Source organism: Bombina bombina, chromosome 2 (genome assembly GCF_027579735.1).
Source record: "Bombina bombina isolate aBomBom1 chromosome 2, aBomBom1.pri, whole genome shotgun sequence".
Lineage (NCBI taxonomy): Eukaryota > Metazoa > Chordata > Amphibia > Anura > Bombinatoridae > Bombina > Bombina bombina.
This window is the reverse complement of record NC_069500.1, coordinates 1,293,399,052-1,293,415,555: the sequence shown is the minus strand read 5'-3', so window position 1 is coordinate 1,293,415,555 and position 16,504 is coordinate 1,293,399,052. Positions and strand designations below refer to the sequence as shown.

General features: G+C 37.5%; 1 protein-coding gene across 2 annotated transcripts in view; it reads left to right on the top strand.

Annotated features, from left to right (window-relative positions):
- C1QTNF7 (C1q and TNF related 7) overlaps positions 1–12,718 on the top strand; it is a 270,844-nt gene extending 258,126 nt beyond the window's left edge. For both annotated transcript variants that reach the window (XM_053704127.1, XM_053704128.1), the window contains exon 3: positions 11,760–12,718. In XM_053704127.1, coding sequence (XP_053560102.1) covers positions 11,760–12,391 — 632 coding nt within the window. In that variant the 3' untranslated portion in view covers positions 12,392–12,718. The remainder of the gene's footprint in view (positions 1–11,759) is intronic.
- The last annotated feature ends 3,786 nt before the right edge of the window (positions 12,719–16,504 follow it).

Below are 16,504 nucleotides of genomic sequence, written 5' to 3'. Positions count from 1 at the left end.
TCTCACTGTTATGTTCTTTATTTGCTTAATGGAACATTAAACACTAAATAAATGCTAGATAGAAGGATGCATTCAAAGAAAAGATTAGTCTGAGAATAACATGTAGGTATATTTTTTAAAGTTTCATTATCTGTTTAAATAGTGACAAAATAAGTGTAACGTTTTTAGTGTCTATAAAACAATGGTATCTGCCATGTTGTAACTTAGGTTACCTTCTCTGCTGCGGGCCTGCGGCCAATTAGGGACTGTTATAAATATGTCACTAGAGTGTGCACCCAATGGCTGTGTGGAATATAACAGTGTTCTGCACTTCCATTTCTAACAGGAACTAAAATGTTCATAATTTCAGAATGGAATTACAGGGAAAGGGGACGAAATAAATAATGAAAGTATATTGCAGAGGTTTTTTTATACAATTTATCATTTTATATTACCAATAATGTTAACTTCCATGTTCCTTTAAAGGGACATTACACTTTCATGATTCAGATGCAGGGTACAATACTAAAAAAATTGCAATCTACTACTTTTATTCTTCAATGGACTCATCCAAAGCTACTGTTTGTCAGGGTAAGCAATTATATAGTGAATATGCCAGGACATCTGCTTTTATATGCTGGCCCTTTTAGAAACCAAAGATAAACAAGTTAAATAACAAGAACGAAAGAAAGAAATTAACATGAAAAGTGTTGATGATGATGATGTATGAAACAAAAATGTTTTATTCTGGTAAGGAAGGCACTATCAAGAAGCCATGTTGTGTTTCTCTAAAAGCTTAAAGGGCCATAATACCCAAATGTTTAAACACTTGAAAGTGATGCAGCATAGCTGTAAAAAGCTGATTAGAAAATATCACCTGAACATCTCTATGTAAAAAAGAAAGATATTTTACCTCAAAAGTTCCTCAGTAGCCACCTCCCATTGTAAAGGATTTCTAAGCAGCATATTAGTATGTCTGTCCTGGGACAACTGAAAGGATGAGCTTCGTGCATGCTCATATTATTTCACCAATCAGGTAAAGGAAGCTTACTATGAAATCTCATGAGAGTTAAGTCAAATCTCATGAGATCACAGTAAGAGTTCATGACCTCAGCACTGCTGATGCTGATTGGCTGCTGTTCATTTCTTCATTTTTTAAATTTTTTTACCTGCAGCTGGGAGCAGCTGAGTATAACCTTTTACACAGAACTTACTCTGCTGAGCTGAGGAAATTGTGAGGTAAAATATCTTCCTTTTTTACATAGAGATGCTCAGGTGATATTTTCCTGTCAGCTTTTTACAGTTATACTGCATCAGTTTCAGATGATTTAGCATATGAGTATTATGTCCCTTTAAAGGGACATGAAACCCCAATTGTTTCTTTCATGATTGAGCTAGAGTTCCTTTATTAAAAATGGTAGGTGATGTGGGGAGCTGCAGATGGGCAGTGAATTGAATTCAAGGGAACAAAGGCTGTTAGAAAGGTAAAAAAAATAATGGAAAATCTCCTTTAAAGTGTCTATTGATGGATTTGAATACTGTTGTTTAAATATCCCACATGCAATGCTTTGGGTGATTTAAATAATGTGCAAAGTCATTTGAAAATAATGTGATGAGAGAATGGTTTGGAATGGCTATAAATTCAAGAATGAAATGGAGCTTATACATTGTATCACACTATTTTAGTTACACTCTATTTGTGTTAACAAGTAAGGTGAAAACGTACCAATCCAACGCACCTGGTGGAGTTGCTGGTGTGATATGGGTGGAGTCAGGACTTGAGGATGTTAAGGTGGTTTGGTTATTGGCTAGATCAGGAGACATGTTTAACCCTTTAAGTGCTAAGCACTTTCCCACCTGGGTGCTAAGCTGATTTAATTTATTTTTTGTATTTTGTGAAAAGAAATGTTTTAACTTTTTTTTTTATTTTTTCCAGATCCCCAAGGTGATTACCTTTCCAATGGTGGGTCTGTAGGGTCTGTAGCTGCTTAGATGCCTGAGACACAGGCTTCTAAGCAGCATGCCCCCTTTCCCTATACTTTGTATTGACAAATTGTTAATAAAGTTGCGCGGTGATGTCATCACGTCATTGTGAGTGATGTAACCGCACAAAACGTGATGCCCAGGCGATGCCTGTGACTCTACAGGCACGATCGCTGTGGTAGGAGCAGGTGGGAACCCCAGATCTCCCTCAAGGTGGGAGAGTGCTAGTGACGGCTCTGAGCCTTCATTAGCACCAGAGTGGGAAACTCTGTGACGGCTCAGAACCGTCATTAGCACTCAAAGGGTTAAAGGGACAGTACACCCAATTTTTTTTCTTTTATGATTCAGATAGAGCATACAATTTTAAACAACTTTCCAATTTACTTCTATTAGCTAATTATTTAGGTATACTTTTTTGAAAAGCATAGCTAGGTAGGCTCAGCAACTGGCTGCTATTTGCTGATTGGTGGCTGCACATTTTATATGGAACATTTTAACATTCTCAAGTCCTCACTTCTCCCATGTCACACCAGCAACTCCACCAGGGATTTCTGATGACCAAAACCTTGCTTACTTGGGGAGAAATTATGCAAACGGGAGCTTTTATAAGCATTATATTGTAATATAGCTGTTTCTCCTTAACACGCAGAACCTGCATAGCTAGATAAACAGTTCTCAAGCTAACATGTGCCTCTATGAAGTTCTATGAGGGATATTGCAGTACTGATAAGACTTCTTAGAACATCTCATTAAGCTCTTAGTCCCCAGCTTCTTGACCCAAATTTTTTTCCTGGTACCACCACTAGTGAAAAGTCTTTCAAAGCACTTCACAAAGCTTCTGTTGTCTATTTAATGTTCTTGGAAAAAATCGGGGACTGAATTACCAGCCAGGTGCCTATACATTAATTTAAAGGTGCAATTAAATGGAAATGCAAGAAAATGTTTATCTGATTACTTATACTGAGACAAAATGCATTTTACTAAAATATAAAAAAGCTGGAAAGAATGTTGCACTTTAGAATGGGGGGAGGGTGGCGCATTTTGGAATTTTGCCCCGGCAGCCGTGTTCTCAAAAAACATCTCTGATATTAATAACACATTTGCTACAGTGTGGTCACAATATTCTAAGTAAAACACGTTCAGAACAGTGCAAACATATTGGCTAACAAAATAGAATATTAAAAAAACCTGTCAATTGCAAAAAAACACGTTTTACACAGTAAAAAGTTTAAAAAAAACGCACTTTGGTAAAACTAGAAAGCAGTGGCTACTGTCTTCTATCAAATATTAATATATTGAACATGAAATCTTCCTAAAAAATAAAAAACACACACCAGGGCCTCCATTACATATGCAGCGTCGGCCGCAAAATCCTCCGCTGCCAGAATTTACGCGATTTTGGTATTACATATACGGCATAGCATACAAGTTACGCGCGTATATTTCACCCGTCGCTCGCAATTATTACTCCCATAGGCTAACATAAAACCGCGTTGCAAATCGGTATCCAATATCCAGCGCAAGGACTTACGTGGCGAAAATGGAGAAATTTTACTCCATTTTTACCTCGCCATAAAAGGCAGCCGTAGCAGGCCTTGCGCTGAGTATGGAGCACCGTAACTCCCGAAAATGCCTGCAAAAATAAACTAACACCTAACGCATGTGCAATGTCTATCTACCTGTCAACCGCAATCCCCCACCACAATAACTAATAAAGTCTATTAACCCCTAAACCGCCAAAGCCCACAACGCAATAAACCTAACCCCTAACCTAACCCCCCCCTAACCTAACCCCCCCTAAATAAACTTAAATTACCTAATTTCAAAAATACTAAAGTTACTATTAAATATAAAAAAAATTACACTACTTTTAAAATACAAATAAACTAAGTATAAATTAAAGGGTCAGTCTAATCAAAATTCAGGAGTAGACTGTCCCTTTAAGCAAGAATTACAGAAAATAAAAAATAAAATTACAAAATTTTAAATAAATTACACTTAATCCCTATGAGAATAAAAAAGCCCACCCCAAAATAAAAACACCCCCTAATCTAATCAACTACCAGTAGCCCTTAAAATGACTTTTTGCAGGGCAATGCCCCAAGATAATCAGCTCTTTTGCAAAAATAATACACACAGCACCCCTACTGAAATCCTATTGGCTGATTTGAACAGCCAATAGGATTTCAGTAGCTCTCATTCGATTGGCTGATTTGAATTTGAAGGCTCAAATCAGCCAATAGGAATTCAAGGGACGCCATTTTTAATCGCGTACCTTGAATTCCTATTCAGTGTATGGCGGAGAACGTATGAAGAGGATCCTCCACGCTCCATGGCTCCGCGGTCGCCGGTCTTCAGTACCAGCATCGCCGGTCTTCAACTGCGCCCTGGCTGGTTCCTGGAAGAAGAAAGAAGAGGTTGCCACTTGGAAGAAGACTTCACCGCCTGGAACAGGACCTTCTCCGCTGAACTTCAGTACAGGTGAGGACCACTTGGGGGTTAGACTTATGGTTTTTAAGGGGTTTTGGAGGGATTTATTTTATTTAGATAGGGTGGGCAGCAAAAGAGCTGAATGCCCTTTTAAGGGCAATGCCCAACAAATGCCATTTTCAGGGCAATGGGTAGTTTAGCGTTTTTAGTGTTAGTATTTTTTTTGGGGGGGTTTGGTGGGTGGGGGGGGGGTTAGTGGTAGGGGGGGGCTGTGTGTATTATTTTTGCAAAAGAGCTGATTATCTTGGGGCAATGCCCTGCAAAAAGTCCTTTTAAGGGCTACTGGTAGTTGATTAGATTAGGGGGTGTTTTTATTTTGGGGGGCTTTTTTATTTTCATAGGGATTAGGTGTAATTTATTTAAAATTTTGTAATTTTATTTTTTATTTTCTGTAATCTTAGATTTTTTTATTTTACGTAATTCTTGCTAAAAGGGACAGTCTACTCCTGAATTTTGATTAGACTGCCCCTTTAATTTATACTTAGTTTATTTGTATTTTAAAAGTAGTGTAATTTTTTTATATTTAATAGTAACTTTAGTATTTTTTAAATTAGGTAATTTAAGTTTATTTAGGGGGGGTTAGGTTAGGGGGGGTTAGGTTTATTGCGTTGTGGGCTATGGCGGTTTAGGGGTTAATACTTGATTAGGTTTATTGCGTTGTGGGTTAATGGCGGATTAGGGATTAATATTTTTAATAGGTAGTTTGCGATGTTGGAGTTGGCGGATTTAGGGGTTAATAATTTAGTTATTACTTGCGGTGTGGGTTTGATGGCGGATATATGGGTTAATAGTTTAAATAGGCATATTGCGTTGTGGGGGGTTGTCGGTCTAGGGGTTAATACATTTAATATTAGTAATGAGAGGGGGTGATTGCGGATAGAGGGGTTTTACGTGTCGGGCTTATTTTTGGGAGGTGTGTTAGACTTTTACAGGAGATTTTTTATTTTCTTTACTTTTCTTAGGCGCCGGCAGTTTCTAAAGTGCCGTAAGTCACTGGCGACTCCAGAAATTTGCGCCGTATATTTGATCGCGCCCCAGAAGTCAAAAACACGTTTTTAAAATCATGACAATTCTTAAAATACATATTATAGCATTTTACAATAAAATACATATAAATAAAACATATATACATGTAGCTTTTATAGTAAGTTGTTTTTTGGTCTTTATTAACAAGGTAGGTCACAGACATAATATATTGGCGTCTTGTGGAAGTTTCAAGGGGCCTTCCATGGGAGCAACCTGTATTTTTGTGAATTGCTTTGCATTGCAAAAACCCACCAGCTGCTGTGCATGAAACTCATTTTGACTTTGCACAAATTGTTTGTTTGTTTTTTGTCCTTCAAAATTGTAAAACCTTCAGTTCACATTTCAATGAGTACAATCAATTTAAAAATAAATTATCATCATCTAAATATTCATTTAGTTAAGCTTTTTATATTAAAAATGTGCTAATTAAAAATTAACTCAAAATCAGGGTTAATTGCGCACATCTCGAATTACACTTATTATGTATATTGAAGAAACATCAATCAAACAATTAAAGCAGTAATCCAAAATAATGACTTTTTGTTTAACTTTCTTCTTTCTTATCAGCATCTTATTTCTTACCCTGTGACAAGCTTATTATAATGCACGTTATTGAAACAGACCTTTTGTCTCTCCAGTTGCATTAAATATAATAGTCTTTAGAACCTTTCAGAGAATTGCTGCTATCAGTCATTTTCATCAGTCAAAACAAGAACAAATTGCAAAATTAAATTCTAAGGAAAAAACATTAATTATCCGGTTTAAATTAAAGAGACAGTCTACTCCAGAATTGTTATTGTTTAAAAAGATAGATATTCCCTTTATTACCCATTCCCCAGTTTTTCATAACCAACACGGTTATATTAATATACTTTTTTCCTATATGATTACCTTGTATCTAAGCCTCTCTAGACTGCCCACTTATCTCAGTCTTTTGACAGACATGCATTTTAGCCAATCAGTGCTTACTCTTAAATAACTCCACAGGAGTGAGCACAATGTCATCTGTATGACACACATGAACTAACAGTGTCAAACTTTGAAAAAGGGACAGCTCAACGGCTTAGAAATTAGCATATAAGCCTACATAGGTTTCGCTTTCCACAAAGAATACCAAGAGAGCAAAGCAAATTTGATTATTAAAGTAAATTGGAAAGTTGTTCAAAATTGCATGCCCTATCTGAATCATGAAAGTTTAATTTTGACTAGACTTTCCCTTTAAGTTAATGATGGTCACTGTATTTTCAGCTTGGGCTGTTTCATCTTATTTAGAATAACTAAGCAGTGGAAAAAATGACTACAACAGACTTTTAAGGCTTAATTCAGAAAATAAATAATCTACTTCAAATGAATGTGTTCTAGACTAGACATAGAAAATCAGGTGAAACTCGAAAAATTAGAATATCGTGCCAAAGTTCATTTATTTCACTAATGCAACTTAAAAGGTGAAACTAATATATGAGATACTCATTACATGCAAAGCAAGATAGTTCAAGCCGTGATTTTTCATAATTGTGATGATTATGGCTTACAGCTCATGAAAACCCCCAAATCCACAATCTCAGAAAATTAGAATATTACATGCACTCAATAAAACAAGGATTGTACATAGAACAATATCGGACCTCTGAAAAGTATAAGCATGCATACTGTATGTACTAAGTACTTGGTTTGGGCCCCTTTTGCAGCAATTACTGCCTCAATGCGGCATGGCATGGAAGCAATCAGCCTGTGGCACTGCTGAGGTGTTATGGAAGACCAGCATGCTTCAATAGCGGCCTTCAGCTCTTCTGCATTGTTCTGTCTCATGTCTCTCATCTTTCTCTTGGCAATGCCCCATAGATTCTCTATGGGGTTCAGTCAGGCGAGTTTGCTGCCAATCAAGCACAGTAATCCCACAGTCATTGAACCAGGTTTTGGTGCTTTTGGCAGTGTGGGCAGGTGCCAAGTCCTGCTAGAAAATGAAGTCAGCATCCTGCGGAAGGAAGCATGAAGTGCTCCAAAATCTCCTGCTAGACGGCTGTGTTGACCCTGGACTTAATGAAGCACAGTGGACCAACACCAGCAGATGACATGGCTCCCCAAATCAACACAGACTGTGGAAACTTCACACTGGACTTCAAGCATCTTACAGTGTGCCTCTCCATTCTTCCTCCATACTCTGGGTCCTTGGTTTCCAAATGAGATGCAAAATTTGCTCTCATCAGAAAAGAGGACTTTGGACCACTGAGCAACAGGCCAGGTCTGTTTTTCTTTAGCCCAGGTAAGACGCTTCTGACGTTGTTTGTTGTTCAGGAGTGGCTTGACAAGAAGAATACGACATTTGAAGTCCATGTCCAGGATCCGTCTCTGTGTGGTGGCTCTTGTGAAAGTCCCCAACACTTTTGAATGGCCTTTTCCTGACAATCCTCTCCAGGCTGCGGTCATCCCTGCTGCTTGTGCACCTTTTCCTTCCACACTTTTCCCTTCCACATAATTTTCTATTAATGTGCTTTGATACAGCACTTTGGGAACATCCAACTTCTTTTGCAATTACCTTTTGAGGCTTTCCATCCTTATGGAGGGTGTCAATTATGGTTTTCTGCACAACTGTCAGGTCAGCAGTCTTTCCGATGATTGTGATTCCTACTGAACCAGACTTAGAGACAATTTAAAGGCTCAGGAACCCTTTGCAGGTGTTATTGCTTAATTAGCTGTTTAGAGTGGGACACTTTGAGCCTAGAATATTGCACCTTTTCACAATATTCTAATTTTCTGAGATTGTGGATTTGGGGTTTTCATGAGCTGTAAGCCATAATCATCACAATTATGACAAATCATTGCTTGAACTATCTTGCTTTGCATGTAATGAGTCTATCTCATATATTAGTTTCACCTTTTAAGTTGCATTAGTGAAATAAATTAACTTTTGCACGATATTCAAATTTTTCGAGTTTCACCTGTACTATAGTGGCAGTGTTAGACTTTGTTACAGCTATATGACAACAGGAGACCAAATAAGTAAATAAGTAAATTCATAAATATAAAAAGCTAAACATGCCAAATGTTGAGAAGGAATAAATCAACAGTGATGTTTATTTTAGTTTCTGATTAAAACCATGCAAGCTAGCTGCAAACCCATGTATGTGCAGTACAAATATATCTATGTATTCCCCACTTTTTTAAAGTTGATATTTACCATACTGGCAAAGGATGATCACTGGTTGGATGAATTTGTATTTGTTCGTGCGGTGCTGTATACAATCTTGCAGACTGGTTTTGCTTTACGCAGATGGTACTAAAGTGCTTTGTCTCTGTTTTATATCATGTAGCATGAGAAGAGAGAAAGAAAGGTGTTTTAGCTTTTATAAAAAATCTGATTTTTCTAACATTGTAAAACATAATGCCTCTTTTTACACAGCAAACGTTTTAAAATTTCAGCTAGTAAGATTGGCTCAAATAAACATTTTAATTGACTGTTATATAGCAGATTACTGTATAGGCAATTTTATTTGTTTAATATATCATGTCTAATTTATTATATATATATATATATTTATAAAGTGGTGCTTCTGGGACTAAGAGTAAGATTTTCAAAAAGGGTGAAGGGCAGAAGGGAAAATTGGGGAATCAACTTGCAGTCATGGTACTGAGGATGAAGGGAGGGGATATTTTCTATACATATCTGTGCTCAAAAAAAGACTCCTACCTGCAAGTATCTTGGGCACTTCCCCTGTCTGATGATTTCTGGCTAGAATCTCTGACACCAAAGCTGTTCAGTCATATACAAAAAAAAAAAAAACAGCACTGTGTTTCCCTCTATAACAATAAGCATGTGCTGCTTTAACATATGTTCTCTTTATTTGTTATAGTCAATCATATATTTCTTAGTTACTGCATACTGCCATTATAAAGAATATAAATACCATATTGCCCGTGTAACACTAATTGTTTTCATATGTTTCCTTATTAATACAGTGATAGAAATGCTCTATTAAACAAGTATCATTCACAGTTTTTATCATGCAAACAACACATGCATGCAAGCCCTGTGTCTTTAGTACCCATGTGCTGTGGGTGAGTGTGCTGAGATCTACATACAGTGAATGGGAAACACAGAACACACAACACCCTGTTATCACCTACCATTCTGTGGAGCTCAGGGTATCATAAAGACTAAGAGGCTGAAGAACAATGATGTAGTGAATCAGAGTGTTCAGTAGACATGTGCATGGCGAAAAAATTTGGTTCGGTTCGGATCGATTCGGATTTTTTCGAATTTCGGTTCGGAGCGATTCGAATTCAGAAAAATTTGAATCAATTCGATTCGGATTTGTTTTGGATTCATTCGGATTCGAATAAATTTGGCTGGATTCGGTTCGATTAGGTTCGGTTCGGAAATTCGGAATTTTGGTAAGTGTTAGGTGGGATTAGACTAGTATTATGTACTGTACATTTGGTGTAACCCATAGCAGAGTGATATAACCTAATATACTGTACAATACTAGTGTAATCCATGGCCATCCGAATCTACCGAATAAATCTGAATAAATCCGAAAAAATCCGAAGTAATTCGGATTTATTCGGTAGATTCGGCACTATTTTAATTCGGAGATTCGGTTCGATCCGAATCTCTGAATTTGCCGAATTTGCAGAATTTCCGAATCAAACCAAACCAAATCGCACATGTCTAGTGTTCAGCCTGTTGTACATGGTGCCTGCCACAATAGAGATGATTTATTACTTCTACAAGAATACTTAAGGAAGACCTGACAGGAGCCTTGTATCATGCAGACTTGCAAGAGCCTTGCCATGTCCTGCCCCTGCTAAAAATGTGTCCTGTTTATGACCTTATGACTACAATTGTTGGAATTATATCCATCATCTGGATCTGGTCAGGCAAGACCTTGTAGTCTTGGCTCAAGTTCTAGCAAAGATGTGGCAAAAGGAGAACTTGAATGTTTCATCTCTGTGTATAAATTCTCTGCATTTTGGTTAGGTTCTTTAGAATTATTTCTCAATATAAGGTGCTGTACTCAAGGGAGAGTGTTCTAGAAAAACATGAAAGTAATGTAGGAAATAGAGGGATATTGTTTATTAAGACCATGACCAATACTTATGAATACACTACCACTGAAGTACATTTAAACATCATTAATACTTGAGATTAAGTCTTGTGGGTAGTCAGTGCAGTAGATTAAGTTTAAAAACCTCCCTGCAAACCGTTAAAGGGACAGGAAACCCCAAAATTTTCTTTCATGATTTGGATAGAACATACAATTTAAAAAAAATTTCCAATTTACTTCTGTTATCAAATATGCTTCATTCTCTTGCAATCCTTTGCTGAAGGAGCACCATTGCTCTACTGGAAGCTAGCTGAACACATCTAGTTAGCCAATCACAAGGAACAAACGTGTGCAGGCACCAATCAGCAGCTAGCTCCCACTAGTATATGATATGTGCATATTCCTTTTCAACAAGAGATACCAAGAGAACAAAGCACATTTAAAAATAGAAGCTAGTTTAAAAGTTTCTTAAAATTACATGATCTATCTGGATCATGAAACTTTTATTTTGACTTTCCTATCCTATAGCAGCTAGGGAAATACAGCCTTTTGGGTGAAATCATTCTATGCAAATTTTTTAACAAGATATTATTAAAGGGACATCCATGAAAACCAACTTTTTCTCTCTCATGATTAAGGCAGAACATACCATTTTAATCAACTTTCCAATGAACTTCTATAATCAAATTTTCTTAAATTCTCTTAGTATCCTATTTTGGAGAAGCAGCAATAAACTACTTTGAGCTAGCAAACACATCCGATGAGCCAATGACAATAGCACCATCTTGTTTTCCGGGTCTGAACATAAATTATAATTTTTATAGTTTATCTGATGTGTGTTATCTGTCAATCTATATAGGTTTAACATGTATCATGTGCCTTTGGTGGTTGAATTCAATGGGCTCCATTTATTATAGGTCGGGCTGCAGCAGATCATGTCTGTCCGCACATTAATAAATCGCCCCCATAGTGTTTATTATGAGTAATTGCGATATGGTTTATCTCTTTCTTTCTGCTAATTTTGTATGTTCTAAAATTACACAAACTTTACACAAATTACTAATTATAACCAGAAAGTTAATGTATTACTGTAATAAAGTGTTTGCATGTTTAAATTAATCAAAATTATATTAAATTTGATTATATAGTTAACATCATAACAGAAAATGTGTGTTTTTGTTTTTTCTAGCCAATATCTGCAAACATATGTTTAATAAGTGTTCCATTTCATTTAAGGTTTACGAGGAAAAACAGGACCTCTAGGGCCAATTGGTGAAAGGGGTGATCAAGGAGAACCTGGGAAAAAGGGACCAGAAGGACTGTCAGGTGACAAAGGAGAACTTGGACCTGATGGGCCAGTTGGTGCAAAGGGTAATAAAGGACAAAGAGGAGAGACTGGAGAGCCGGGTGTGTGCAAGTGTGGGAGTATAATGCTTAAGTCAGCGTTCTCTGTAGGAATCACCACTAGCTTCCCACAAGAAAGGCTTCCAATTCTTTTTAATAAAGTTCTCTTTAATGAAGAAGAACATTACAATCCTGCCACAGGAAAGTTTATATGTGCCATTCCAGGCATTTATTATTTCTCCTATGACATCACACTTGCCGACAAACATCTTGCGATTACGCTAATGCATAATGGTGAAAGCAAAATAAAGACGTTTGATGCTAATACAGGAAATCATGATGTAGCTTCAGGTTCTACACTAATTTACTTAAAGCCAGAAGATGAAGTTTGGCTTGAGATATTTTATACAGACCAAAATGGGCTATTTTCAGATCCCTCTTGGGCAGATAGTTTGTTCTCTGGATTTCTTTTATATGTGGATACTGATTACATGGATACATTATCTGAAGATGAACTGTTGTGATCTATCATTCATTGGATATGGCGTGAATGATGATTGTATCACAATTTATTTTGTACTGGAATAGCCATGAACTGTCAAGAAAAGCCTTTTGATGTTCTCAGGATTTCCATTAGTTTGACTATTTAATTTTTAAAACTTGATGTGTGCCCAATCAGACTCAAACGCCGTAAAATACTATTACCCAATAAGCAATTGGAACTTAAAGAAGAAAAACAACACGGGCATTTTAGGACATTGTTATAAAAATATTTTTAAATGAAAACCATGGTTTTGAAAAACGTCACACATTTTTAGAAGCTGCAAAATAAATATAACATTGTAAATGGTTCTATGTTTTATTTAATCATTAATAAGCTGTGCGATTTGAAAAATAAACTTTCCTTTTATTTTGAAATAGAATAACTTTTAGTAAATCATTTTATGTGAAGCACTCACATTGGAAAGTACAGTTGAAAAATATTGTTTCTGTTATTTGGACTCGTTCATAACTTGCCCTAGGTAATGTCTAACTGGTTGCATCATGTGATTATGTTGGCAAACCAACTGTAAAAACAAGTTTATGTATAAGTTGCAGATATGCTTGACCAATCAGTTAGACTCCATTGTAAGTGATGGTATAAAGGTAGGTGTCTAGTTGGTTTTAAAAAAAAAAATCAGTTCTGCGAATTAATAATAACGCAGTCACAAAAACCTAACAAGTATGTAGTGGCCAATACCATGGTTCACAAAAAAAGTCATGTGAATACAGAGGCTAATAGAAAAGAAACGCAAATCTTATTTTAATCATTACTTGTCAGGTTCTGCCTGGTTCAACCCATTTTTCTCCTAGCTACACCCACTACTTTCTGATTTGTTCCTCCTTCTTTAAGAGTGCCGCTCACCTGTTACACCTTGCTCAGTATTGATGATCTTCGCTACAGAGAGGTTTACCTGCCTGCTCAGCCTTTTCCTTCTCCACCTTATTATACGGAGTTCTGAGCCTTATCCTAAACAGCAACTTCTACTTTGGAATTTCATTCACAGCCTCTCTCTCTCTGCTTGTGGGGTAAAGTACCTATTGTATTTTTCTATTGCCTCTCGCTGCTTTCTTTTTACCGCAGCTCATACCCTCAGTGTTCATTCAGCCTGTCAGTGAGATTCTCCCGATTACGCTACACAGCCTGACGTCACTTCCAGGTCTGCTCCGGTCTCACTCTAACTACTCTGATTCACCTACGAAGGTAACCCTGCTTGCTCTCCTGGCTGTCTGCATTACCAAGGTACAAATTACTGCTAAACATCATATCTCATAACGTATGTACTGAGTCTTGTATTAAAGATAAGAAGTTTAATCATAAACTTTAAAGCCTTAACCGCAACTTCACTTGTCTGGTCCTGTTGCTCAAATGCTGCCTGTCTGAATCTTCATCTTGTTCTCATATCTCCTGTTATTATCTAAGGGTGATCTTAACAGTATATTATTTTTCTTATTCACTTTCTGCTGAATAAGTTATCAATGCTTGTTATATTATACTTACTCACATGACTGAAGGAAGCCTTTTCAGAAATAGAGGTTTTAGACAGTCCTGTGTAACATACATATTATTATTCATTCTGCAGTTGTGTTCCACCTAAACATATATTCACCAGTTCCTGATATAATACTGAGCCTTAAATATGGAACCAGCAGACCTACATCAAATAGTATATAACCTCAATCAAAAGGTAGATCAACTGGCACAAGGCCTGCATGATTTACAAATTGAGAATGCTGCTCTGAGAAAAGTAATTACAGAGTCTATCTCTATAAAGGGGAATCAGACTGAAACTGTTATTGAACCTCAAGTCTCTCTTCCAGACCTCTTCTGTGGTAACAGAAAGGCATATAGGCAATTTAAAAACGCCTGCCTTTTATTGTTTTCAATGAAACCTAGGACTTACCCCACTGAGAGAGTGAAAGTCCTCACTACAATCTCCTTTCTCAGAGGGGATCCTAGAAATTGGGCTGATAAATTCATAGAGAACCAGGATCCCATTCTCGGATCCCTTGTAGACTTTTTCACAAGTATGGATGAAATGTTTCAGGACACAGATATTCAGCTTACTGCTGAGATGAGTTTGAGGAGTTTAAAACAAGGAAAGAGACCTGTGGAGGACTATATCACAGACTTCAAACAGTTCGCCACGGATGCTCTCTGGACCCCTGTCGCCCTGCGTAATCAATTCCGGTTGGGACTTTCAGAGTCTTTAAAAGATGAATTCGCCAGAATTGAATTACCAACAACTTTGGAGGCTTTTATGAAAACAGCTATTCAGATAGACCGCCGTCTACGTGAAAGGAAGGCTGAAAAGTATGCAACAGACCCAAAACTTAAACCCTCATCTGGCTCTTCGGCCCCTAGCAGTGTTTCTGCTACTAAACCCTCTGTGGAACCCATGGAGATTGGCTTTCTCAGAGGTCCCCTCTCTCAAGAGGAGAAACAACGGAGACGTTTAAGGAATCTATGCCTGTACTGCGCTAGCCCAAGTCACGCTGTTCAGGACTGTCCCCTACTTTTGAAGAACAAAAAATGTAAGTCCACTTACCTTTATACATCTCTACCTTCCCCAGAACATTCTCCTTACTGTACTTTATCTGTCTCCCTACAGTTGGAGCAAAGTCAACTGAGGATCAGTGATGCCATTGTCGACTCTGGCGCTTCAGGGAACTACATGGATCGGGACTATTGCATTAGGGAAAACATCCCTTTAATAAAGAAAACTACTCCCATACCAATCAGAGTCATAGATGGTTCACTCATGTTCTCTGGACCTATAACTCATGAGACTGTTCCACTCATGCTTAATGTATCAGGACATTACGAATTACTCTCTTTCGATGTCCTTCCCTCTCCCCATTTTAGTTTGGTTCTCGGGATGAAGTGGCTACAACTTCATAACCCCACTATTGTTTGGCACCCTTTTCAAATAAAGTTTTGTTCCACTTATTGCAAAGAAACATGTTTTCCTAGTCCTGTTTTGTTGCACACTATTACTGATACTGAGGGCTTACCCTCTCAATATTTGGAATTTAAAGATGTATTTAGTAAGACCGAGGCAGAGAACCTGCCACCTCATAGGGCATATGATTGCCCTATCGATCTCCTCCCTGGAGCCCGCATACCCATTGGACACCTCTACCCACTAAGTAATCCTGAACTGGAACATCTTAAAGTGTATCTTGACGACAACTTAAAGAAAGGCTTCATTAGGCCATCAACTTCTCCTGCAGGGGCTGGTTTTTTCTTTGTTCGTAACAAGGATTCCAGCCTCAGACCCATCATAGATTATCGTGAACTAAATAAATGCACGATTAAGAATCGTTATCCTTTACCCCTAATACCAGAGATGATTGAGAGGCTATCTGATGCTACTATTTTTACCAAACTTGACTTAAGAGGCGCATACAATCTTGTCAGGATTAAAGAGGGTCATGAATGGCTGACGGCATTCAGGACCAGATATGGGTTATTCGAGTACCTTGTAATGCCTTTTGGTCTCTGCAATGCCCCAGCCACCTTCCAATACTTCATTAATGATGTATTCAGAGACCTCCTAGATGTATGCATTGTCATATATCTGGATGATATACTCATTTATTCCAGAACTTTGCAGGAACACATCAGGCATGTCCGCCAAGTCCTAGCTCGACTGAGAGCGTATAAATTGTACGCCAAATTGGAGAAATGCAAATTCCACACAACACAGGTATCCTTTCTAGGATATGATATTTCTCCCTCAGGAATCCAGATGCAGAAAGAGAAGGTTGAGGCTGTTTTGGATTGGCCAGAACCAAAGACTAAAAAAGACCTGCAACGGTTCCTTGGTTTTTCAAATTATTATAGAAAATTTATCAAGGGATTTTCCAAAATAGTAAAACCACTCACCGTTTTAACAGGCTCTACAACACCTTTCTCATGGGGTTCAGATGCTACACAAGCCTTCCGTTATTTGAAATCCAGATTTACCTCTGCACCAATCCTTCAATTTCCCAATCCTTCACATCAATATACTCTAGAAGTTGATTCTTCCGATTTCGCCATTGGAGAAGTCCTCTCACAACAAAAATCTCTATCTGATCCTCTCCATCCAATT